Source organism: Cheilinus undulatus, linkage group 19, assembly GCF_018320785.1.
Source record: "Cheilinus undulatus linkage group 19, ASM1832078v1, whole genome shotgun sequence".
Lineage (NCBI taxonomy): Eukaryota > Metazoa > Chordata > Actinopteri > Labriformes > Labridae > Cheilinus > Cheilinus undulatus.
This window is the reverse complement of record NC_054883.1, coordinates 14,832,559-14,860,258: the sequence shown is the minus strand read 5'-3', so window position 1 is coordinate 14,860,258 and position 27,700 is coordinate 14,832,559. Positions and strand designations below refer to the sequence as shown.

General features: G+C 39.4%; 1 protein-coding gene across 1 annotated transcript in view; it reads right to left on the bottom strand.

Annotated features, from left to right (window-relative positions):
• LOC121527281 (contactin-associated protein-like 2) overlaps positions 1–27,700 on the bottom strand; it is a 349,243-nt gene that overhangs the window by 181,657 nt on the left and 139,886 nt on the right. The window contains exons 2-3 of the mRNA XM_041814178.1: positions 24,450–24,560; positions 4,794–4,987 (exon numbers count right to left, since the gene is read on the bottom strand). Of these exons, the coding sequence (XP_041670112.1) occupies positions 4,794–4,987; positions 24,450–24,560 (305 nt within the window). The remainder of the gene's footprint in view (positions 1–4,793; positions 4,988–24,449; positions 24,561–27,700) is intronic.

The following is a 27,700-nucleotide window of genomic DNA, read 5'->3' as shown; positions in this document are numbered from 1 at the left end:
GACTGTTGAGTGGTCATCAGACTGACTCTGTGACTGCTGAGTGGTAATCAGAGTGACTCTCTGACTGTTGAGTGTAATCAGAGTGACTCTGCAACTGCTGAGTGGTCATCAGAGTGGCTCTGTGACTGCTGAGTGGTCATCGGAAATCTAGCTGGCTAGCTCACTTGTAAGAGCTTGGGCTGCTAAATTAGCATGCTGTTATCACCCCCATCCAACAGCAGAAAGCGCCTGACAGGCAGTCTGGAAAATGTGCGCTAAAGTAGTTTGGAGTCTTATTTTTGTGCTTTCAGAGTGGCTGAATAGCTCAAAAAGTTACAATAGGGCTTCTAACTTATGCCATTATTGTGGCTCTAGTGTGAGGTTACACAATCAGTTAGAGAGATACAAGGTCACTACAAAGTCTACAAAACAATAATTTATGTATCACATCAGAATCACATCTGATTCAAAGCACCAGATTACCTACTGGCCCTAATGTACATGAAATTATCAAAGCTGGCTCTGAAAATGTACTTTATAAACTCAGTCCACAGCTCGGCATTTCAATTTGATAGATTATACGTTAACAACAAATATGAGTCCATGAGGATATATTGGTAAATAAGACCCCTTATTTCCAGCTCATGACATTGCTATTAAACTTTCAGAACAGCCTCTCCAGTAGTGGCACTGGAGACTTTCACTTTCTCTATCTGTTTCAACTCATCGTCCTCATTATTCACACTCAGCAGTTTTTAATTTCCATACAACTCTTATCTGGAATGGAGTGAAGTGACATTAAAAAGGCTGTCGTTCAAGTCCTGTGAAGTCAGTGCAGCGGATCAAGATACAGAGCAGAAAGTTTGAGAGGACTTTCATCAGCAGGGATTAAAAAATGGCGTAAAGTTGTATCCATGAGCAGTGTGTTCCTCTGAGGTCTGATGAGTGAAATCCAAACATTCCCATTTAAATACATAACTTAATCATCAATGTACACTATCCTTATACTCTGTATTTAAGCTTTTCTTTTCTTGTGACTTTACTACATTTGATAGTACATTACTGCAAGCAAAAATGAGACTTGAGAGTGTGTGATAGGATGAAAGGAGGAGTAGAATGTCAATGATCTTACAAAGATCTTTTTTTGTTTTTCTGTTTAATAAGGTGGGAAGTCTAACACTAAAGCACATTCAGAATGCTTTGTATCAACACAAAACACAATAATTATGCTGAAAATTCAGGCATTTAACAACATTCTGATGTGAGTGATATTTATTATACTTATTGTAAACTTTAAATATTGATAATGTGTCTGAAACATTTTCACAACACATGATTGTTGTGGACAGACTCCAAGAAAGAATTAAGAAAGAGAGACATTCTGTAAAGTTTACAGTAAGCATCATAATATAATTTCTTGGCTTATGCACATTCAAATATTTTTTAGTTTTATATTTTTTTCATATAACTGGCTTCAGGCAAAAACCTTGTACCTCCATTTTTCATGTTTTAATTTATTTGTTTAGTTTTTTTCATAAATCAGTGCTATTGATCACCCTTTACATTTTTCAGTGGGCTTTTATGAATTTTAAACCAATAAAAAGTGTCAAAAAGATGCTGACTATGACTCTTCAGTGTTGAATCATCAGAAAAATGCAGTGTTTTCTCTTTTCCTGAAAAGTGGTGATTTTGGAGATATGAGCTTTTGGTATGACTCCAGTTATTTATGAATAATGGCATGTTAGTCTGGGAGAAGTGTCGGTTGGACTACTTTTGTTGTGAAGCTATTTTTCTTCATATTTTGTGTTTATGTAAAGCAGTTCTTTCCAAAGGGGTGGCCGGGGCTCACTGGTGGGCCCTAAAGGTACTGCAAGTGGGCTGCAAGAGGACATTTACAATAACTACAAATGAGAGAAGTATTTCTAGAAAGTAAATCATATTTTAAATGCAAGGTGGTGGCAGCATCATGATGTGGGGATGCTTCTAGGCATGCTGGCCCTGGAAGGCTTGTAAAGATAGAGAGTAACTTGAATACAGAAAAATAAAGGAGAATTCTTGTCAATTCTTGCCAAATGTGCTAGCCTGACTGAGACCTATCCACACAGACTCAGAGCTGTGATTGTGGACAAATGTGCATCTACTAAATACTGACTTGAGGGGGGTGAATATTTATGCAGTCACTAATTTTTCATTACATATTTTTATCTAATTGATCATGATCAATTTATAAAATCAGAAAAAAGGTAAAACATCCAAGGCGGTCATCCAATTAAAAGGCATCCTTGAGGTCACTCTCTCAATTTTTGTCTACTCAAAGGGCGCTAAGTAGGGTTCTTCATCATATTTATCCACCCTATAGGGGCATCAGAGAGGGCACTTTCATGGCAATTTCTTCAAAAATTAGGATAACTAGGGGTTGCCCCCATCCCTGCCCCCCATCTAAGTTCACCAGTGGCTTATTTGCCATTCGTACCAGTCAACAAAACCACAGTGAATCCAGTTTTACATAATTTGGAGAGGCTACACTTTTACAAAGCTTCACCTATGGGGATTCTGCAGGACTAAAATAGTTAAATCGAGTGAGACTTAAAAATGAGTAAGCAGTTATTTATTTTAAAAATCTGATCAAAGAGAAATGTGTGTTGTTCTTGGTAATTAGACTCAAAATATGCCAGATGAACACTAAAATAAATGTATATATCTGCTGCATCAGCCAGCAAGTGTTTCCTTGTCACTCTGTTTATTACAAAAGTGATTAATCCAAGATTGCAAGTATTGACTGCCTCTGAGGCATTACATCTGTTAACAGTTGGTATTTTAATCATCACAGTAATCCATCAATGTCACCGCAACTCATCAGTAGTACATTAGTAAAGCTTTAACGCACAACTCTTAATTCAGATGCAATACTGCAGCAGGCAGGTTTTTACTGATGATCCTCTTCAGGGAGTCACAGTAAGGACAGCTTAGCTATCAAAGGCAGCTTCTCTCAGTTTGACAGTAAAAGAGTGCAGTCATCAGCGAGGACTGATGGCAGGCCGAGACTGGTGGAAAATGTTCCTGAATAAAAACTTCATTCAGGAGAATGCAGGACAGGTAGGTTTTCTCTCAGGGGATTCCTCTGTGTAGCTCATCCAGTGATGAATGAGACTGAGGCGAATATGACTGAATGAGCTGAAACAAGGTGTGATTGTGGCTCTCGTATGAGTAAGTGTGCCCATGTGCGCAAAAGCCTGTATGAAGTAAGACAGCAAACCTAGAGGAAGAACTGGCTTCAGTATTCACCTTTTACTTGTATATATGCCATGCATCCAGCCAAAACAAGAGAAAGAGTCAGCTATAGAGATAAATTTGTTTTGGAGTTTTTGCAGAAATAATAAAGGCAATGAATCAAGGGTAATGGCAGAGGGAAAACACTTGTGAATAAAAAATAATCTGCTAACAATTATGATGTAGCACAGCTAAACAACAGCTTAATTTGCTTCCAACTATAAAGATCCTTATTTGTCATTTCAGAAAAGTTCTTACAGTACTAAGACAGAGAACAATTATGGAGCTATTTAGGAATGAATGGAGAGCCTAATACCAAAGAGTAAAATCCCTCACACCCAAAAGAAACACTGTATAAATACGCATGATAAAAAATAAGCACATAATGCTCATGCCCTACTGAAATAAATGCTCAGGGAAGAGATCCCAAATTCCACATAACCCTATGCAATACTGATAAGAAACATACATGATCACATGGTCCTTAGCTGCCACCGCAACCCATACAGCACCTTTAACAGACCCAGGCTCCATACATGCAAGCTCCAGGTAGTAGCAATGCTGATACTACCTACCCTGCCACATGCCCCGTAATTACCAACGCTTCCTGGTGCCGACATTACAAAAAGAGCAGCAACGAGAAGACAGAAAAAAACAGGAAAGTCTGAAAAAAGTCTGAAGAGGGAGCTTTAAAAGAGGATGAGGGAAGCAGAGCCAAGCTGTGGTGCTCTGATGTAGAGTTTGCAGTCTCCCCCCACAGGATAGGGCTTTTGCTCTACCTCCCCCAAATCCCTCATGAAAATGAGGGAAGAGAAGAGAGAAGGACACAGGACACAAATAGTATTTTCCTACCTTTATTTGGCCCCTAACTGGCATTATTCCCCTCATCCGATTTCAATGGCTGATTTTAACTACTTCATCTGACATCTGCTTTCATAAACTCTGTCCTTGAGCTCCCAGCTCTCTCATTAACAAGACAGGTGATCTTGATGTAAACCCTATACATCCCACTTCTACCTGATGAACCAGTCACTTTCAGGCAGGTCCATTTCCTGGTTTAAACAAGCCTCAGAAATCTGGATGAACTGTCATTCTGTTTTTGGTTTTTGATAAAAACGGAATTGAAAGAAACAAAAATTGGACCCATTTTTCGAGTTTGGTTTTTAGTTTTTGCGACTGAAATGAAAACAGGAAAATGGTTCTGTTTTCAGTTTTTTCTTTTTTTTCCAAAACAAAAAGATGGAATAACAGAAATTTCTCCTGATTTAAAGGCTTGTTTCAACCTCACTTTTCCATTCTTGCTGCTCAACCTGCCTTCAAATCTGTCCTCTGTATTTGGGTTGCTTGCCATTACTTACATTGGTTTTTATCCACAGTTTGGTCAGAATTTCACTTTTAGCTTACAAAAAGAGAGTATCAGCATAGGTATTTGTGACACAGTAAACTTTTTTAGGTCAAAACAGGGAAAAACTAGAACACTGCACACAGATAGTTTGATTGGCTCTCTACAACATTCAACCCTACAAAAGTATTGTGGAGCTTACCCAAATGTTCCCGTCTTGGTGATAAGGTTTCCAGTTCCTTCCCGTGTCGCTGTAGAGGAGTCTGTACCGCGTTGTCCAATCAGAGCTGCTGTAGCGACCCTGTGTTGCTATGGCGCTCACCTGCTTTCTTGAACCCAGATCCACCTGTAGCCACTGGTAATGGTCACTGTCCAGAGGTGACCATCCACCTGCACCTGTAGAGATAGAGACACTTTTATAAAGAGTGAGAAGTCAGAGGATATATTTAAGTATCTTTTTATAACACATAATATGTGTATATCTTGTAAGGTGAAATTACTTTGCCAAGAAAAATAATTACATAACATAAATTATACGTACAAATCAAAAGAAAATAAATAAAAACATAATTTAAAAATGATAAGAATTATTATTATGATTATTGTAAGTCTTAGTAGAAACACTAGTATATTTTATCATTTGCATTAGTATTTTATTATTTTAATCATTATTATTCTGATATTCTTTTTTACATCATTCTATTCATTATTATCATTATTTATTATCAATATTATAATAAATAATATATTTATATAAATATTATATTATATAAATAATATTTTTATATAAATATTATATAAAATTATCACCTCCCAGCTCCCACAGCCAATCACAGCTCTTTCTCTCAACACAGAGGTGTAATTAAAATATGACATACTTTTCACTAATCACTGCTTGCATTAATGCTGATGCATTGCACTGCTGCTGCTGTGGGCAAATCTTAACCTCCTCCACCCCAGCGTCCTCCTTTATAGCATAAAGCTTGTTACACCCTCATATTCAGATTCCTGCTACTTTGGATTAACTACTTTTGAACCAATTTTATTGCACTCGGTATGCATTGTCATAAATGTACCTATCCATATGGGAGTTTCTAGCAGTGCACTCCCTGGAAAGCATGCTGCTGACTAACCCAAGGAGCATCTTTGGAGGAGAGCCTCATATGCAAGTTAAACTGTACATCCATTTTGCAATAAAATGGTGGCCACCTGAGAGCATCCTTAGGCATAAGGCTGGAATTTGTTTGCTGGGATGTTCTGGTTTTCTATGTAATATGAGCGATATGTAGAACACGAGAAAAGGCAGAATGATATGCACAATAATTCAATTCTAAAACACACGAGTGGTCATTTAGTGACCATTATGGCTTCATGTTAAAGAGACATCATGGTGCATCTAAAAATATGCTCTTGTATGACGTCTCCAAATATACTCCATCTTGCTTCTTAAGTTGCTGGTTGGAAAGTAAACAAGAAAAAATGAAGTAATGGTTGGAAATTCTTTACTAATATCCTCTAGCTACACCAGGAGCCCTGAAAGGTTCCTACCAGAGGCTCTGTCTTCATCAGATTAGGGTTGTGAGATTGAGTGTGAGAGAAGAGTTACAAGTCTTCTTACGTTAGGAATGGAATTAGTATGTTTGACATTTCAGGATGGATTCCTCTCTTGTTAGCATTCAAGACACCATGTGACATTATGGAGTCCTGCAGTGTGCGTTTAAGATCAAACACATCAAGGACTATACGCCAGATAAGAATGTGAGCACAATACTACAGTGTTTTGACTGATAATGGGTGTATTTTACCACTAAGTGAGAGTCAAACAGCTGTACCACATTTCTCAGATATGTAAATACATAAAAATGAAAGCAATGTCAAGCACAAATTCAATCCACTCCTTACTGACAGTCACATCTGGTTATCTCCCCTGATTTACAGCAAAAGCTCTGCTTCAATACATACATCTCTGAGGGCATCTGTGAGTGCAGATTTAAGTGATATTTCGCTCTGATGGAACAAGCACTCACATTTTCAGTGCTTGCTACGGTTTGATTGGCTTTTAAATTAGTCTCAAAACTGTGTGATGAACACAGGTTATCACTAGTTTAAATGTTTGATGAAATGACTCGCCTTTCCTTTAACTTTCACATGCAGTCTGTGCTGATATGGTGTTATCAGTCACTACATTTATGTTACATATCCTTACCTTGTGTAGAGAGTTGGGGTACCACCTCCATTTGGAAGAAATTAAACAAATGACTTTTTAAAAATCAGTTCCAGGTGAACACGTTTTTGGTATCTCCCTGATTGATTTATTTATTTGACCTTCATTACTTACATTAAGTCCTCTCTGGACTTCTTTCTAATATCTCTTATTAATAGCTCCAGTCAAAAAGCTCCAATTCAACTCTAAAAAAGTATTCACCCCCTTGGATGTTTCACCCTATAAATGATTTTATAAATCAATTACGGCTAAAATAATTTGACTTTATTGATGAAGATTTTTTCTACAAAAACACCTCTTTAATGTCAGTATTCCTGGCTACCATTACAAAACAATGACATAAGAACACTCAAAGCAACTCAAAGAAAATGTTATTGTAAGGTAAAAGTCAGGATATGGATCAGATGGGGCTAGAGGAGACATGTCAGGTGATACAGATTTGTGGAGTGGTTTATCTTCTCGTAATCTTGATTTGTAAATGATTCTGAAATGTGATTGCACTCACCATAAGTATTATCCTAAATTTCAAAATTAGCTACAGATTTATGATCTACTTTACAGAAAAGATGAAAAAAAAAACATGGAAAAAAATTCTATCAACATGAAATATGGCTTAAAAGAAAAGACAATCTCTAAAAGCACCAAAGGGACAGGGGTTCAGTCTTATTATCCCATGGTTGCAGTCTTCACTGTTGGACTAGATGGATTTCTTTGTCTCATAATCCATTCAATGGCAGCCGTCTGACTGAAACCTCATGGCTCTGCCTTCATTTCCAGGCAAACACCCATGTGCCCTCCAAAAGTTGCCTCATATCACACCTCCAGGTGTCTACCCTGGAAAGAGCCAGACCTCCCTGAACCCCACAAGTAGAATGGTTAAATGATGTAGAAACAAATGAGCAAGGCTTGACAGAAGGGAATGAAAATGTTAGACAGGATCCCGCTTGGCCTGAATTCATCTGCCATGAAAAGAAAAATCAGCGGTGTGATGCAAGTATCGTCAAACCAGTGTGAGAAATACAAGAAAAATGAGCACAGTGTGCATCAATGCAATTGAAAACACACAAAACAAGAACTGAATACCCACAGTGCCGATAAAAAGTATTCCCTTGGATGTTTTACCATTTTAATGATTTAATAGATGAGTCATGGTCAATATAATTTGGCTTTTTTGACACAAAAATTAACAAAAGAAACCCTTTTCAATGTCAAAGTGAACACAGATGTCTACAAAGTAATGTCAATTAAATAAAAATATGTAAGGTAAAATAAGTGAATGACCTCCAAAGTGACTGACCAGCCAATTGGTGCTCAGTCTCACAGTTAGTGGAATGAGGATCACCTCAGTGCAATGAATGTCCCTAAAGTGACTGTAGTATAAAGACACCTGTGTCTGGAAGGTCAAGTCACTAATTATTCAGTATTCCTGGCTACCATTACACCATGAAGACAAAGGAACGTTCCAAGCAACTCAGATTAAAGGTCATTGGAAGGTAAAAGTCAGGATATGGATACAAAAAAATTCCAAGGCTCTGAACATCCATGACTGAAATATGGTGAATTAAAGAGTAAAACACCCAAGGGGGTGAATATTTTTATATGCACCGTGTCACTGCAGAGTCTATGACAAATTATGACTTTAAAATATTATCAAGTAAAGTGGGTGGTGGATAGGCTACAACCAGGTCATCTGCTTTGATTCTCAGAGACTGTAAACCAACACACAGGTCACAAACACAGAAAGTGACAGGGTCAAAAGAATAAATGAAGGAGATATATTTGAAAAAGAAAGGGGGAGTGAAAAAGCTAAAAATAAAGGTTAAAGTGCTGGCAGAAGAACAATAAGAGTACTGAAGGAGCTGTGGGAGATATTAGTCACATGATAAAATACAGGGTGAGACCGTGCAATGTATCCCCTCCCATCCTGACAAAAATCTTATATCTTATCCAATTACAGAGCCATTACACTCCAGCCCCAGCCCTGACAGATAACTAGGCCTGTATGTGTGGAAATGTCAATCCCTCAAAAAGATATTGCAGTGAAGCCATTCCCTTGGGGAGGAGGAAGAGGGAGAGAAAAGAGGCATAAATGGCAGAAGGGTGAGGAATCAGGAACAGGATAGCAGGGGTGATGGTTTTAGAAGAAGTGACAGTTGAAGATATAGATCAAGAATGCAAGCAAAGCAGACAGTGACCAAGGCGGTCTGAAGCTCCAAACAAGATCTGAGGATAGTGTTTCAGAGAGTGACAAGAAAGGGAGCAGAGGGGGTGACAAGAGACCAGAGTGGTGGCAGAAAAATGGAAATGAGAGCGGGTAAGAGAGATGGATGAGTTGGGGAGATGAAGGAGCAATGAGAAGGGATTTCATGCTGCCTGTACCAGAGAGGCTGGAGTTGAGATCGCATGTTGATGGGGTGGGAAAAAAAGGACAAAAAGGGAGCAATGTAGTCATGGTTAAAGAGGTGATGGATGATGCCAAAAGTAAGGAGGAGAGGAGGGATAGAACAGAGGGAAATGGATGAGAAACTTAGGAGATGGAGATAAAATGAAGCCATTCAACACTGGGGAGGGGAACCCATCAATGGAGAGTTAGACTGCAGGTGGCCTCAAATGGCGTGGAACAGAAAGTAATAGTTAAAAGGAGAGTTTGATATAAGAAAGTTAGAGGAATAAAGTAAAAATATATGTGAAACAAATGAGGCTGTAACTTCACATTACTCAGTAGCAGTAGTATCAACATTTAGATGAGTAAGTGGATCTGGAGAGTCCATCTCTTGGTTTCTGCTAGTCCTTGCCAGACTGTTTTAGTGGTTTTCCACACAGCATCCAATGCAGTATATCTTCCTTTATGCATATATGCTTTTACAATATAATGTGGCCAGGACACTCTTGTAAATAAGATAATTGATCTCAATGTGGTTCTCCTGGTTAAATGAAATTGAATAAATGTAATGACCCACCATTACCGGTTGGTTTTCATCTTGGTGATTAATTTTAATGCATTCTGACTGATTTGTGGCATTCTCTTTTCCCAAAGTTCTTTGGGGAAAAAACAAACAAACAAAAAACTAAAAACAGTGGTTGGAATGTTGACTTTTCCACTTCATAATCTCAAAATTCTTAGTTTTAGTCCATGTACACTTAGGGTTTTAAAAGTAAAAAAAAATGCATTTTTTTGTTGTGAATTTATGACTTTTTGAACTCAAGAATTTTACGTTTTTTTTTCTTGAAAATGAACAGATCTTGTATTATTTGCATCTCTAGGTTGACCCTGATTGTAATAAAGGATACGAAGGGATTGTAATATAGGACAGTTCTTACATAGATCTTATGTCAAGATCAAACGTATGTACTGGTAGATGGATTCGACTTACATAGCACTTTCTAGTCATCTGACTACTCAAAGCACTTTAACGATGCAGGCCACACCAACTCACACATTTAAGAGACTGCAGGAGCTGGGGATTGAACCAGCAACATTCTGAGTGTGAGATGACCAACTCTACCTACTGATCCATATGCTGGGGGATATGAGTAGGGGGAGCCCTAAGGAACAAGGTTGGGAACCACTGCTTCATACCACTCCACTCCACATTTGGCATTGGACTTGGTGATGTGAGGCTTGCATGAAGCTGCTCAGCCATAGAAACCTATTCCATGAAGCTCTGGCTGCTTAGTGTTTGTCCGTCCATCCATCCATCTTCATCCACTTATCCGGAGGCGGGTCACAGGGGTAACAGGCTTAGCAAGTCCACCCAGACGTCCCTTTTTCCAGCAACACTTTCCAACTCCTGTTGGGGGATCCTGAGGTGTTCCCAGACCAGACAGAGTATGTAATCCCTCCAGCACATTCTGGGTCTTCCCCCAGGTCTCCTCCCATCTGGATGTGCCTGGACTACCTCCACAGGGAGGCGACCAGGAGGCATCCTTATCAGAAGTCCGAACCACCTCAACTGGCTCCTTTAGATGCAAAGGAACAGCGGCTCTATTCTCCCTCTGGGTGTCTGAACTCCTCACCCTATCTCTAAGGCTGAGCCCAGCCACCCTCCGGAGGAAACTCATTTTGGCTGCTTGTATCTGTGTATCTCATTCTTTTGGTCATTACCCAGAGTTCATGACCATAGGTGAGGGTTGGGAGGTAGATGGACCGGTAAATTGAGAGTTTTGCCTTAATGCCAGTGGAAGTTATGAATTCTTCAACTATTGAATTGTCACAACGTTGCTGTTATGCCTGAACTCTTTTACTCTCTGGTTGTATCACTAACAGCTGACTGTGTAATATCCATCAGGGATGAAGTTTCATAAATAGTCTTATTACAAAAGTGGAATCCATCACTGAGTTCTCCAAAATGACTCATTTTGTATCACAAATGTTTGCAAATAGAGACTGCATGCTTGATTTTATACAACAGGTCTAATTGAAACACCTGAAATCAATAATCAACAGGTGTGGCACAATACGTTTGTCCTTATGGTGTGTTTGTCCAACGTAGTGAGTCTGAGGACAGGATGATGAAAAGGAAAAAGGAATTGATGGAGCTGAAATCATGTTAAAGGTCTAGGGTAAGCAGAAATAACAGATAGGAATGAGGGAGAGGAAATAGACTGAACAGTCCAATGAGACGCAAAAGAGTTCGAAGATCACGGAAGTGATTGCATGTATTTGGAGTGGATGGACTAAATGGAAAGAAGACCTGCAAGCCAAATAGATGATGTTAGAGGCCAGAGAAGGAACAGGGGAAATAAGTAAAGGGTGTGCAGGAAAAAAAGAAACGGGCAACAGAAAGAACCAAAAAGAGTGAGATGGCTAAATGCCGTCAGACCGGAGAGGAAGGATGAGGAGGAGCGGACGAGAGGTGAGAGGGGAGGAGGGACAGCTTGACAGAGGTTTGGAAGAGGGATGGAGGAGTGATAAAATAAAAAAAGGTACAATGAAAGGTGAAAGCCAGAGGGAGAGAGGAGAAAGGTGAGAAGAGGTTGACAGAATAAAGTGGAGATGGAGGAGGCAGGTGGTGGGGGAATGGAAGGCGAGAGATTGAGACCAAGCATACAGCAAAAGAAAAAGCAGGAGAGGAAAAAGAGGAGGGAGGAATGCCGGGGGGATGTCACTGTTCTCTCACCTGTCACACACACAGATGTTTGGGGAGGAAAGGAGAAGCAGGAAGGGGATGGAGGAGAGAACAGGAGTGCAGAGAAGGGCAAAGGAACCACCTCTGAGGAGAAGATGAGAGAAAAGGAGAAAGAAAAGGAACATAGATAGAGGATCAGGAGATAGAGCTGAGGACAAAGGTTTTGGAGGAAGTACAAGCCAAGAAGAGGAAGGAGAATAAAGAATAAAAGCAAAGCAGGCTGAGGAGAACTACCACCTGTTCTATATTATGCTGATATAAGGGGTGCTGGTGTGGCTCAGTGGGAGCAGAGGCTGTAGTCCTCAACGCACTGGTCATTGATTCTCAATCTCAGTGCTGTTTGGTGAATGTCTTCCACCACTCTCTCTTCCCTTGTCTCTCTTCAGCTGTCCTATCCAAAGAAAGGCAAAGAAGTCCAACAAATAATCTTTAAAAAACTGGATTGAACTGAACTGAACATCTTTTAATTACAATAAAAGAATCCAATCTGATCTTCTCCGACTGGGGACATCCATGTGCTCATAACACCTCAGCAATCGATCAGCTCATTCTGCTCTGGCTTTAAATCTGTGGGGAAATTCTCTGTCTCAACTGAATTTAACCTGGAGAAACTTTCTGTGGCCCACATGTATTGGCATTCTTAAAAAGCAGCAAGTTAGAAATCAGATTAATCTGTTACCTGAAAGCAAGCCCAGTGAAATTGTCCCTGCACGGCACCTTTCACAGGTTGGTGCTGGCTAAATGGGTTTCACATAGAGAGGCTCTTTCTGAGATAAAAGGAGCCATCTGAGGCCAAATACATGCCTGGAGTTTTTCCTGGCTTGCAAAACAAAGTTTGAGTTATCGGTGATGACACTGATAACCCTGCACTGTATCACAGGAGGGACAGTGTTCATTTTAGTAGCATTTTACTGATACCAGAGCTGTTTATAGCCACGAATGGTCTTACATAAAAGCCTCTACAGTCTGGGATTCTAACTGAAAACAAAACAACAAAAAGTTGCTACTATATCAACTTTTGAATACCCAAATTAAACAAATATGGGACAATAATCATGAATGAATGAAGTGTTTCACAAATGGGAAATGGAAAGGACAAAAGCATTGAACATATGTTTTTTTCAAGAGTCACCTTTGGCTGCAATCACAGCTCTGAGTGTGCTCTGAGTGTGAAGTCTATTTCAGGCTGGCACATCTGGACAATGGAATTTTACTTCATTCTTCTTTGCTAAACTGCTCAAGCTCCATCAGGTTGCACAGGGATCAGGCATGTACAGCCCATTTCAAGTCCTGCCACAAATTCTCTATTGGATTGAGGTCTGGGCTTTGACTCAGCCACTCCAGAACATTCCCCTTGTTGTCTTTAAACCATTTCTGTGTAGCTTTAGCAGTATGCTTCAGCTCATTGTCTTACTGGAAAATAAATCTTATCTCAAGCCATAGTTCCCCTGAAGACTGAATAAGATTGTCCTCCAGGATTTACCTATTTAGCCACATTCATTTTACCCTCTACCTTTACAAGCCTTCCAGGGTTGGCTGAAGAGAAGCATCCCCACATCATGATGCTGCCACCACAGTGCTTCACAGTGGGAATGTTGTGTTTGGTATCTGCATAACAGCTTCTCTGATGGCTAAAAAGCTCCATTTTGGTCTAATCAGGCCAAAGAACTTCCTTTCCACATTACCATGGAGTCTCCCACGAGCCTTTTAGCAAGTGGAGATTTAATCTCTCAGCTCAGCTGCTGAAGCTTGGTAGTCCCTCAGAGTAGTCATAGGTGTCTTGGTGTCCTCTCTCACTACTCTCCTTCTTGCACGCTCACTCAGTTTGTGAGGACGGCCTGATCTAGGCAGATTTACACATCTGCCATATTCCTTCGGTTTCTTGATGATAGATTTAACTGAACTCTGGGGGGATGTTCAGTGATTGGATGTTTTTTGTATTCGTCAACTTACTTTTACTTTTCAATAACCTTTTCTCGAAGTTACTTGGAGTGTTCTTTTGTCATCATGGTGTAATGGTATTCAAGATTACTGACAATATTTTCTATAGGCACAGTAAGATCTAGAGATAATTTCAAGAGTTGTATTGGGCCTGTTTAACTGGAGCTATTAATATGAGTGCAGTGTTCTTTTGTCTTCATGGTGTAATGGTAGCCAGGAATACTGGTTAAACAGTGACTGGACCTTACAAAAACAGGTGTCTCTAAACTGCAATCACTTGAGACACATTCACTGCACTCAGGTGATCACATTTTACCACTGCAGCATTAAGTTGGTTACAGATTGTATTTACTTGACTTGAGAGTAGCTGGCTGACAGCAGTTATATTTTTCATTAAATCAGATGGGAGATTATGTACCTGGGATCATCCCTAATAGAGAGCTAGTTATTGCCCAAGAAAAAAACACATCAGAAGGCATGAGGAACAAGCAAGAAAAAATAATCTCAGGATCATGTAAATCACTGTGAAATGTAACAGCAGCAAAGTGCTGATTAAGAGAACTTAATGTGGACAATCAAACCAGGGAGCACCGGTGGAAACCATTCCCGAGACCCAGTGCAATCTGTCAGATTCTCTTCTAGAATAACATCTCAATTTCACTCTGCATGAAAACCTCAGCCATGAGTCATTTGACCAGACTTCAAGCAAAGATAAAAAGCGCCCCTTCATGGCTTTGAACTTGAATCAAACAGTTTTTCCCTTCTTTTGCAACTCGAGCTTGTTTGTTGATTTTCAGAGTCTCAAATGATCAGAGGTCAACTTTTCTGAGAAGTCACAGGGCAGTCCATTGCTCCTGGAGAGTGAAAGGAAAGATACAAATCTTGCATTTTAAATGCATGATTCAAATAAAATTTAAACTTGAGAGAGTGGAGAGTAAAATCAATGGGTTTGTGATGATGAAAAAGTGGTTTTATCTGTTGCAGTCCAGCAGGGAAATGGAAAATAAATGGTTTAATTCAATAGCCTGACTGGGAAAATGGCTTTAACAGTACTGATAATGAGTCAGACGAAAAAGTGGAGACACCAGAAATATTCTTAACGCACCCGAGAGAACATGAAAGGGTGTATTTTTCAAAGCATGAATGTCACATTCAGAGAAATAACAGCATCTTAGTTAATTAAGATTTGAGGCCACTGGAAAAGAGAGACAGAGAGAAAACAGCTGCTTGGCCCTCTGTTTGTGCTTCATCTTTCTGTCATGAAGCAAAGGGAGCGGATGGAGGCCGAGTAATTTAATTAGGAGCAGATCGCCATGATCGATGGATGGCTGGAAACGACTAGAGACATCAAACAACTTTTTGCCAAATGACAGAGAGCGAAAGAAATGCATGAAAACAGAGGAGGGATGTGGCTAAGTGTGCAGGAAGTCAGAGAATTCTTCTGTGTTTGAGATTCAGTAAAAACTTCACAAAAATGTCTTTCTCAAACTTCCAAATTAATATTTCGGGGTGTGAATTTGGGAGAAAAATAGATAATGAGGTCTGGGAAGAAAGAAAATGGGCACAGACTGAGGAATAAAATGTGGGATTAAGAATGTTAGTGCAGAAAAATAGAGTGGCAGAAAAATAAGAGAGAGAGGGAGGAAGTGATAGAAGGCAGAGAGAAGACAAGAAAATGGAATATGTAGATCATTGGCCACATGTTTGTGATTAGGAGTTCAATCTCATGCTTGGCCACGTCTGTAGAGATTTGGGCACACATGTCTGCTCCTGCACACAAAGATATTTACGCTCCCACAAAAACAGGGCACCTCATTCTCAACGCCTTCTTCACAAACAGAAGGTGCACATTATTCTCCACTTGTGCTTTTCCAAGCAGAAACAATTTCAGACATGTTTGCTACAAATAAAGGCTGTGTGGAAAACTGCATCATAAAGTCTACTTTTATGGTGGCAGAGGGATTGGAATGCATTTTTAGGTACCCTTTGAATATCAATTGTGTTTTTTTGGTAACAACTCAAACCTTAAAGTGAAATTTCAACCAGAATTTTGATGTCGACACATTTCTGGCTCCAGTGTTTCTTTCCATGTGCGTTTTCAAGTGGAAGCAGAAAATTATTGTATTGATTAAACAGAATATGCAACTTTTTTTTTTTTTTTTTTTAATTAAGATTTATTTTTGGGCATTTTTGTTCCTTTATTGGATAGGGGAGGACAGTGGATAGAGTTGGAAACAGGGTCAAGAATGGGGGAGAGACATGCGGTAAAGGGCCTCAGGTCGGATTTGAAGCCCGGGCCACCTGCGTACATGGGGAGTGCCTTTAACCACCAGGCCACCTGCTCCCCAGAATATGCAACTTTTTTAATGAACACACATTTAGTGAATAAATTATGACAGAGATGTAGATGGAGGGGCTTAGCCCAAAAGGTTGCAAGTATGCAGTGCTATTTTAGTAGTGCAAATTATTTTTATCCCACCTTTAGAGGCTTAATTAATCAAATAATTAATTAATTAATTATTAGTGGATAATTTATCAGGACATGTTGTGTGGCTCATCCTCTAATGTCAACTTTCAGGAGGTCTTCTTTTTTCTAATAACAGTCTAACCTGCAATTTTAAAATAGGACGACTGCGCCATGGGCCGAAGCACCGTGGGTTTGCTCCGATCCAAGGCGAGCGACCTTAACCACTCGAAGCGTGTCTAAAGCACTGCACAGCATGGGAGAACTGCAAGTTCACACAGGAATAGTATGTCAAGAGTGGACTATTTTACCTTTAGGGGTTAATTTATCATCATTTCCAGTAAAAGTCCATGATATAATTGTTTCTGCCATTGGGTGAGTACATTAGGAAGTTTAAAGGTTAATGTTTGCTTAAAGGATCTGTGGTTTTATGTAAAATTCTTTGGCTAAATGTCTCAAAAGTTTACTTTTCCTCATCAATGGCGCCGTTGTAGCGCTGTGACCCACTGACCTCTCGGTGACCCTTTGCTTTTGCTGCAGGATGAGACGTCATGTTGACATAGTGATGATTTACGATCAGGAGTCCGGTCATTGTGTCTTATTTTGAAAGAACTGGATATTCTACATCTGTGACTTCCTGTTCGGAGCTTTTTGATCGTCAAGAATGAACGCAATTTTGCAGCAGCCAGCGCTGAAAATAGACCTGCAGTGATCTCGAATGAAGCGGAGTTGGTGCTGCCAGTCTGGAATGCTGGCTGTGGAACTGCTCTGATAGACTAGAGAGGGATCAATGTGCTCTGTAGGACGATTCGCCGGCGGATCGCGGTGCGGTCACTGTATGTGGAAATTGGAGGGATGCGAGTTCATAAGTTGGTATTTAAAAAATGAAAATGTTGGAAAATATCCATAAATGCATTTAGTAAAATATATATAATAATTTACTAAAATATAAACATGTAAACAAATATCTACAAATATGTAGTTTTATAATCCTCTCTTTCTTCTTTCAGGCTGTCCATGCTTTTCTGATAAAACTAGTTTATTTCCAACCTTGCCAAGCAGATGGATTCACCCGTTTTCATGTTTCTCACTGGTGAATCCATCTTGCAAAGCTCCCAGCGGTAAGTCATCCACAGACAAACCCAACAGACAGGGAGAGGTTTTACACACACACCGAGGGACACACAGGAAACAAGTTCACGTAAAATACATCACGTAGGGTGAGGCACTAAGTTATGGGCTCTCTAGCCCTAGAGTCAGGTGACTTTTAGTGGAGGTTAGGGTAGCAGCGTAACAAAGATGCTTTCTATTTTTCCACTCATTATTAATGCTTTTAGCTAAAGGGGAAGGGGCCTCAAATTGGTCTTTGTCCCTGGGCTTCCAAAAGACTAAAACCGGCCCTGCCTCAGACCTGCAGCTCTCCTAGACACATCGTTCTGCCTTGCCTCATTTTGTACTTTTGGTTTTATGTTCCTGCTCTTTTGACAGTATTTATTATCAGCAGTACATTAAGGACCAAATAAAACACCCCCTTTGGACATGTTTCACTAGATATTACATGGGATAACACCGGCAGGAAGTGACCGAAGAAAATTGTTAAAATGAGGGCATGAGAAGCCTCAGTTTGATGACAAGACATAGATTTAAATTTGGCAATTAAAGCCTGTCTTCATTGTGTGGGAAACAGATTTATTCATGTGACTTGCAATGAATCTGATGATGACAGCTGATAATAAAGAGCCAGTATAGCATAGCAAGCATACATCTAAATCAGAAAAGCATGAATAGCGCCACCTACAGCTTGACCCTTTAACTTCTAACAAAAAACAGTACCGGATGAAGCACAAATTTGCATTTTCTTTTTTTCAAATAAAAGAGAATTTATTTAAATTTTGTGATAAATTTGCATGGCAACCTCCATTCCTCTCCCACCCCCTGACTTTTTGTCTCCCCATTCTCCATGTCTCATTTATTTTTAACCTGTATCCACAGGGCATGTGTCTTTAGCTGACAGAACACAGTCCTGTGAGCTGCAGATCACAGCTCAGTTGCTTTCTGTGACAGCTGAAAGCCTATTTGGGCTCATCACTCTTTTGTTAAAAGTTAGAGTAGAACTTTTCAGGACTTTTCTGACACATTATTATGTCATCTCTGTCTTCCCTTAAAATCAGCAGGAAATCAGACATGACCTGATAGTAAAGAGAGAGAGCGAGGAGGAGAAAATGAATACTTTTAAGGACAGTCACAGAGGTAGCTATGCTCAGTGGAGGAAAAATGAGTGAAGAGGAAAGTATGAGATTGAATTGTTGATAAAAAGGGTGAAAAAAAGTGTAAAAGGGAGGGGAAAATGAGAGAACAAGAGGGACAGAAGAGGGAAAAAGTAAAATGAGAGAACGATAGAGACAAAGAAGGTGTCAGAGTCTTTTGTACTCTGTTCTGTCTTCAAAACCCTGAGGCACAAATTGTCCCTGCTTGATTTATTCTTCTACAAAAATAACAACAGAAATAGAAGTTTAGTTCCCTGTACAGCTAATGGGCTATACAGTAGCTGACAGTCCAACTGTACTGGTGATGACACACCATCCAGATGAAGAACATGCTAACAGTGGATGATTATACTGGACTATTTCCCCACAGCTCTCAGCTCTGCTTTACTCGGCCTCTCTTTACATTTTTTACATCGATAGAGGTCTGGATTTCATATTGGTATGGCTTGAAATGAGTTTGGAAATATCACATTATGGGCAAAAACCAGTATCCTGCATCACTAATAACAAAAAAGATTTAACAAGAAATTAAACAACGACAACAACAAAACAAACACCATTGCAAAGACAAAATCACATCCACCTAATCATCTTTCTGCTCACCTTATACACTGCTGGAAACAGAATAAGCAACTGTGCAATCTCCTCATCTTGCTAGAGTTGCTTATAAACTTAGCACAGAAAGTAAGGAAATTAGAGTTTGGTAAGTTACTTCTTTGTTGTATTAATGCTTCTTGGCAATAAATCTTATACAATAGTAAAGCCTGTTTATTTCCCTTTTAATTGAGCCACATCTGTAAGAAACATGCATTTGTGGGATGAGCAGCAGAGCTGAGGATGTGGGTTGCACCAATGAAAAACAAACAGCCTATTCTGCCATTGACTCTCGTTTGGTGGATTGAATGATTGAATTGATTGTCTGAAGAAAAAAAGACATATTGTCAATTTAACAGTTAATCCATTTAACAATCAGGAGCCTCAGTAGTGTGGTGAAGAACCATACACAGCCACAACAGCCTGCCTCCTCCTCCTCATGCTGGTCACCAGCCTGGTCACACAATGTGGGATGGCCAGCATTCAACCAGCATTTGTCACCAGTCAGCCAGTGTGGTTGTGTTGGTCACTCTGGTACCAACAGCACACCCAAGCTGATCCCACAAGTGTTCAATGGGGTTGAGGTCAGGACTGATGGCAGGACATTTCATCCTCTCCACTCCCAAATTCTGGAGGCAGTCTCTGATAAATCCCGCCCTGTGGGGGCGAGTGTTGTCATCTTGGAGGACAGAGTTTGGTCACAGACTGTGGAGATGCAGGATTGCCACTGGTTGCAGAATCTCTTCTTGATATCTCTCCTCATTGAGATTGCCTCCAATGATGACAAGCCCTTTCAGTGAGGGAGATGCGCCACCATCACACTGCCTCCACCAAAAGATGTTACTCTATCGGTGCAGCAATCTGCATTGTGTTCATAGCGTCTTCTCCACACTTTGACCCTATGACCAAACTGCCGTAAGCAGGATCTGGACTTGTCACTAAACATAACAGTCCTCCAGGTTCCAGTGCATGTGTTGCCGACACCAGAGCAAACTGGCCTGACAGTGAAGGGCAGTCATGGCAGGCCAAGAGATTGGCTGCATGTAGTCTATTCCAGATTTTCTGGGCAGACAGCCTTCGCCACATCATCCTGCAAACCTTGACTGAAATCTTTAGAAGACAGCCTGCAGTTCATAAGTGCTAATGCATGGAAATGTGAAAGCAAGACTCAATAGCAACAGCAGTATAAGCTGCTTGGCATTGGCAGAGAAGATTTGGCAATTTTTTATGGGCATAACGCACATACTCCGCTCTGCTGCTCATCCCACACATGCATGTTCCTTATAGATGTGGGACCATTTAAGAGGGAAACAGGCTTTCCAGCTGTATAAGATTTATTGTCAAGAAGCACAAAGAAATACCCACCAAACACAAATGTCTTACTTTTTGTGCTAGGTTTATTTTTCAAATTTTCTTTGCTCTCGGTGCCAAGGTGCAAAGTATAACGAAGAAAGTAATACAAGCATACATAAAAATGGACGAAAACTTTAAATTAAAAACGAAAAAAAGGCACATGAGGGGAAAAACAAAGATAGGGCCTCAGAGTTCAATGCTACCATGCTTTTGGGCAAACAATAGCTATAGTGCACAAAGTTGCATGCTCATCAAAAATAGGGCTTTTTGACTGTGAGGTCCCCCTACGGACCTGGACCTGTTCTTGGTAAAATGATATGCACCATTCTCCTGTTTACAGTATTTTTTGAACAGCATTTTAGGCAATTTTAGCATTTCAACTGCTAGAACTAAGATTGTTTCTGAATTTTTCATCCAAATTCCAAATTTGCCCTTCATCTGACACTAATGAACACAAACTAGCTTCTGTCTGGCCAGCAATCAAATGTTCAAAGGGCAAGAGCCTGGTGAAATGTTGACACCCTACCAGAAAATCATTTCACCATCATTTTACTTTTCCTCCTCATGCGCACACTCACTTACAAAAATGTATATAAATGCAGAAGCAGCACACAGCAGGCCTAAAACTAAAAGCTGTTACAACACAGCTTAACATGAGTGCTGTCTTATTGATTTTGTGTCTCCCCTTCTCCACAACTATTGGAATAGATGGGCCTATCACTGCACGCTCATGTCACTGATGGCACATTCGGCTGCCAAATGTCACAGCTTAGAGGGACCCCTCCTCATAGGCGTGATTGTGTAAGCATGGAGGACTGTGTCAATGTGTTGTGTGTGCGCTCTCCTGCTTCAGCGGCTGTTTTTGTTCTCATGAATAAATGCACAAGTGTGGATTGTAATCCAGTTTTATTAATGAAAGTGTGGCAAGATGCTTAAGCATATAAAAGAACAGCTGTTTAAATGTGCGCTTGTGCTTTTCATAGGGTGTCAGTGTGTCATGTGCTTTCTTTGGCTCTTCATTGGCTTTCTTAACTGTTGATGTATTTTAAGATGTTTTCCAGTCAGATCAAGCATGTACATTCTCTATCCTCCCCATCTGCCCATAATGACAAAGGGTGATGAGCTAGTCAGCTAACATGCTTGCAAATATGAGGGACACTGGCATTTCAGCTAGTGTTTCTGCTGAATGTTGTAGCTGTGCACAGTGAAATAAGTCAGTGTGGAAACCAGGAGGATGCTCACAAGGCAGCAGTTATGATAACATTTAATCGTTTAAATGTTAAGAAAGCAATCAGGGTTTAAGCCCATGAAGCCATTTCTCATTGTGGCAATGATGATGTTTGTTTTGCTGTGTTAGGCTCTCTGGGATTTCTTTTTCGTAGAGACAACAAGAAAATGGCTTTGGCCAATTCTTTTGCAGAAGATAAATATGATGTTGTTCTACAGATAATTCCTAAGTTGATCCTCTGACTCTTTTCTGCCCTTGTGAATAAAGTTTTCTTAGAATAAAGTTGAATCAACCGTCTCTTAGAACGTCTCAACCTTTCCTGATCTCCTCTAATTTTATATTCCAACCTTGTCCTATCATGTATGCTAACAAGATGCCGTCTCATCATCCAAACACAGCGTCATTCTCTAGAGAACACAAAGTCATGGAGGGCATAATGAAACTTCATCACTTTCCTCATTCCCTGACTACTCTGATACACATTTCAGTATGCACCAATGTCCAGGCCTTGAACAGTAATCCCACATCTAGAAAGGTTTGCTGCAGTTTAGAGTCATGCATTGCCGCTGTGGACCAGTGGAGGAGTCAGTCATCTCTCAACCGGGAAGTCTGGGGTTCACTCCCATGCTCCTGTGTAGGATGCTGAACACTAAATTGCTCCAGCTGCTACCAGAGTTTGTGGTATGAGAATGTGCATTAATGGGGTTAGTTAATACTGACAGTCATTGACAAAGCGACCTCTGCCATCAGAGTAAAAAGGAAGTAAATGAGACCTGTAGCTCATGTCCATTTGTATTACCAAAACTATCAGATGTATGGAAAGCGATTCTCACCGGAGCATAACATTTTTTGTTTTTTATGTCAGCTTTGAAATTTAGCTGCAACCCTTTTTACTCTTACATATTTTGAAGTGTAACTGTAGTGGATATAAAATGATCACTATGCTAAAAAGTCTAACTCCAATGTAAAAAGCATTTAAAAGTGGTATTTTAAGTTTAAAAGGGCTTAAAACTGAGTTAAAGGGATCACAGTATGTGTTTGAAATGGTCATGTAAAAACAGTTTTGTATTTTATTAAACTTATTTCTCAGTTCATATCTGCTATTGATTAGTTTTGTCTTGAGATCTGGTTGTTTTGGTGTACTTCCGGATTCGATCGCTAGGGGGAGTAGGTTGTTTGAGTCCGCCTATTGTAAGCAAACGGCTGATGTCACACAGGCTTTGTCCATTTCTTTCTACAGTCTATGGGTAGATGTGGAGTTTTAAGGTGGAGTCTAGTTAACGGTGCACTGGTTAGTTATTCATTAGTTGGTGTTTTTAGTGGATAATGGTATTTGGCTAGCTGCTAAGTTATGGTAGCGGCTAATGTGATAATGTGCTCACTGGGGGCTAATGGTGCTAATGTGAAGCTAAGTGTTGTTATTTAGTGCTAAATGTGGCTGTATATCATGCAACTGAATGCACATGTATATGAAGAGCCCACAGTTTATATGATTTATTTGTTTAAAAAACTTACAGACGTATAAAAGAATGCCTTGCTACAGTCATTTTGAAGGCACGGCCATGTTTCCACCTGATCTCAGTAAATGGTTCCACAGCAACACACTCAAAGTTTTACATTTTTTTGTAGATAATTTTGCATATTAACCAAAGTACCCCAACCCACTTCAAAACTACAGACTTAATTGCTGAAACAGTGTAAAACCTGTTAAAAACTCCATTCTAATTTGTAACTGTAAGAAGAAAACTTCATGTTGTGAGGACAACACTCCACACCATTTAGTCTAGCTAATTTATCCAGTAATTTTGTTCTGAATGTGAAAGGCTGATATAAGATCAGAAATTTTTTAACATTTTTAGACCAAACCGATTAACAATATATCACTTATAGTGTCTCTCAAGAAAGCTAAATGCTGACTCTGTTAAATTCAAGAAGCCATCCTGTTTAATTTAAACCAGGATGCTTGTTTTAGACCTTGTCTTTGTGTATTTTAAACCATATCACTGTAGGTTTTCAGCACAACCCCATCAAAGCAACACACGCTCTCGGCCTTAACAACAAAAAGTTCCCTAAGGACCTGAAGACTGAATGGAATCAAGTTTTCTCTAGTCTGTCTCTTTTTTTCTCTGCCTTTGTCAAAGGAACAGCAGTCCGTCCTCTCTTTCAGCTATAATTCTATTAGTATGATTAAGCACAGCAGATTACACTGCCTTTATTTTCCAGCTCTAAACCCTGTTGCCTCAGCTGTAGTGTGACTCTATTAGATATGAACATATGAATTATTAATTGTATAAACATAGAGGGGTGTAACTGTGTGGCCCTATCTTTCCCTGCTGTGGACTGAGCATCAGTCTGAGTCAGTGAGATAATGAGTGGAGCCGAGGGAGGGAGGAAAGACACAGGGAAAGGGGGAATGTATAGAAGAGCTATTAGAAGACAGAGAGAGGGAAGGAAAGGAAGAGAGCAGCTGTGTGTGTCTCTGATACGCTCAATAGTGTGTCATCTGTACAATCAATCAGGGATGTGAGGACGATCAGCTGAAATAGATATGTTCTCTTCCCTCTGCAGGATGTTCAAACATCCATCTATGTACAACTGTCATACATGTGTGCATACATAAGCAGAGCCCTTAATGGGTTCGTCTGTGTGTTTATTTACCTCCTCTCCTGTTGAGCTTGGCGTATCCAGGTGCATATCCGTTGGAGAAGATGGACGAGCTGGTGAAGGCTGTGTGAGGGAGAGGAGAGGCCAGAGCTTCATCACACTTCTCTGTAGCGCCAAGGGAGAAAGTAATGGGACAGAAGAAGGTGAGAGAGAGAGAGGAGAGGAGAAGAAAGAGAATCGATAGCATGAGTGTAATTCACAATAAAACAAAACATACTTGCACATATCTCACTCCATGGCATAGTATCTCTTTGATACAGTGCCGATAAAAAGTCTTCACTCCCTTTGATTCAGACTTTTATGTTTTTTTTGTAAATCAATCATGGTCTGCATGATCTGGCGTTTGATTTGTGTCAAAGTGAAAACAGATTTCTACAAATTAATGCCAATTAAACAAAAATAAGTGATTCATCCCCTTTAAAGTGACTGACCTAATTCAACAGAGGTCCAGCCAACTGGTGCTAGTAGTCTCACAGTTAGTGAAATGGGGATCACCTGAGTGCAGTGAATGTGTCTCAGGGATTGTAGAATTAAGACACCTGTGTCTAGAAGGTCCAGTTACTGGTTAATTGGTATTCACGGCTACTATTGCACCATGAAGACAAAAGAACACTCCAAGCAACTCAGAGAAAAGGCTATTGAAAAGTCTAAGTCAAGGGATGGTGACAAAAACATTTCCAAGTCTCTGAACATCCCCCAGAGTTCAGTTAAATCCATCATCAAGAAATGAAGGAATATGTCACATGTGTAAATCTGCCTAGATCAGGCTGTCTTCACAAACTGAGTGAGTGTGCAAGAAGGAGACTAGTGAGAGAGACCACCAAGACACCTATGACTGCTCTGAAGGGATGACAGGCTCATACCAAAATACATGGAATTACAGTACTTCAGTACTACCAAATATGAAAAAGAAAAATAATTGAAGGCTCTGTGTGCTCTAATGTTGTCAACATTAGATGTGCATGTATTTTTAAATCTTGATTGCAAACAAAATGTATGACAACATATTGGAGTATCCAGAGTATCCATAAATCTTTTCTACAAAATCAAAATTATTGCACATTCTTGTAGATTATAGGTTGTATATTCGCAAGACAACAAACTCAAAATTTGTGATTTTAAAGGCAGTAAAGCCTATGATAAAAAAAACAAACAAAAAACAATAAAAACATGACATTTCGGGGGATTAAAAAATTGTACGGAAAGGTTAGGGGTTAAGGGTCGGGGTTGTAACATTAACATTCTACGTGAACCTGTAAGATACACTGATCTTCAGAAACCCTTACCCTTACTCTAACCCTATCTATTTTTACATTTCAGACAAAAAATATCAGATTTTTAAAGCCATGATTGAACTACATTGTAAAGCCTAACTGAAAATTGTGGTTGGATAACCCTAGTTTACAGAAATGTCTCTTCTAAATCCAGATGATAACAATCTTATGATTGAAATGATTCTGAAATCACAAGTATGACTCTAATGATTGGTCTCATTGGATTAGGCTCTCACCAGCAGGACTTATGAAAACGGCTCCATCTGTTCGACTTTTTTCAACTTTACGTTCTCAAAAAAGTTTAGGTTCATATAGATTTACAGACTTTTGAATTAAAAAAAAGAGTTCATTCTCGTAAATTCACCACCTTTTAAACTTGATTTTTTTCTTGAAAATAAACACAACTCATGTTTTTAAGAGTGGGCCTTATATGTTATATCATAAGACTGGATAGTTTGTACATAGTTCTTTTAGCTAGAACATGTGTATGTAGGCCTATTTTATCGAAGAAAACAATAAAATGATGTTTACTTTTTTCCAAGTGGGTCTTGCATGTGCGGCAATAAATGTTGGGAACCAATGGTCTAGACCTCTCAAAAGACCTGGGACAATTCTGCTTACTGTCCTGCAGGAAAACAGTTGGTTTTCATGTTCCAAGTACTCTCAACAATCTTCAAAATATTTCATTAAGTTCAATATGTGAGTAATTATTTAACCTTGTACTGTTTTAATTATATTTCTACTTTCAAGTCTCTCTCTGTTTGAGCTTATGTTAATCTTCTAATATGCTTTTAATCCTTTTAAATCCTATTTATGTGCTTCTTTTAAATTGTCTGTTTAACATTTCTTGTCTGTTTCTATTATTCCTGCTTTTATTATCCATGTGAAGCACTTTGAAGAGTCTTCTTATTGAAAGGAATAGATATGGTTTATCCTTGACTCACAATGGTCATTTAGTGAAGTTTTCATTAACTGACTTTTAAAGGCATCCTCTTAAAAATGAATACAAAGATGTTTTTAGTAAGTTATGCAAGGACGTTTAAAATAACTGTATTAACTATGTTATAGCTTTTCGTAGGCATACTAAAACATACTGTAACAGCAGCAAGTAAAAAGTATATTCTTAAAATCTTTGCTTTCTTTTCGTGTCTGCTACATTTTTGTTCATGCAAATTAATTTTGGCATGAACTGTGACCTAGGTTTGTTAAGAGAATAATGCTATTTTTTGTGTGTGACAAATTTAGCCACATCTATATCCCTATTACTGAGTTGAACTAATCAAGCTCAGATTTTGATATAAAGGCTTCAATATTCGCCCACAATACTGACATATATTATTGAAGGATGCCTTACTGGCAATAGCAAACTTTTTAATATCACACCAGTTTCACAGGAAGTTGGCATAACTCTCATATGAATAATCTGTTTTGCTTCAAATTTCAGAAGTATGATTAAGGTCTGCACCTCTATTCATTCAAGGTTAATTTCATGGTTTAGCTGTAGTGCCCCTTACTGGCAACAGGGTGGGACTCACTTGAGCCACATCTTCGTCACTTTTACTAAGGTAAACCTATCAAGCTTAGATTTTGGTGCCGTGCCCTTCAGTGCTGCTTGCAGTCCTAGTTTTATAGTGTGCTTCATAACAGCACAGCACTGGAAAAATTATGAAGAACAGTGTATAGTATATCTGTGTATAAATCATTCTTTCCATGTTTGAATAGCTTGATAATTGGCATACACAATCGTGAATAATCAAACACAGCAGGCTGCTTTGGGATCATTCGATTTGCAAACATATGATTTGACATGGAAATTCACTAGAAACTGTCAGAAAGCAAAAAAGTTTGCCAAGCCAACAGGCAGGAACAGTGAATAGTTGAGCAATCTGTGAACTTCAAAAAAAGGTCTAGAAACATTGCAACATACATTCCAGCAGTCATCACCGACCTCCACCTGGACCGGTGAGTTGA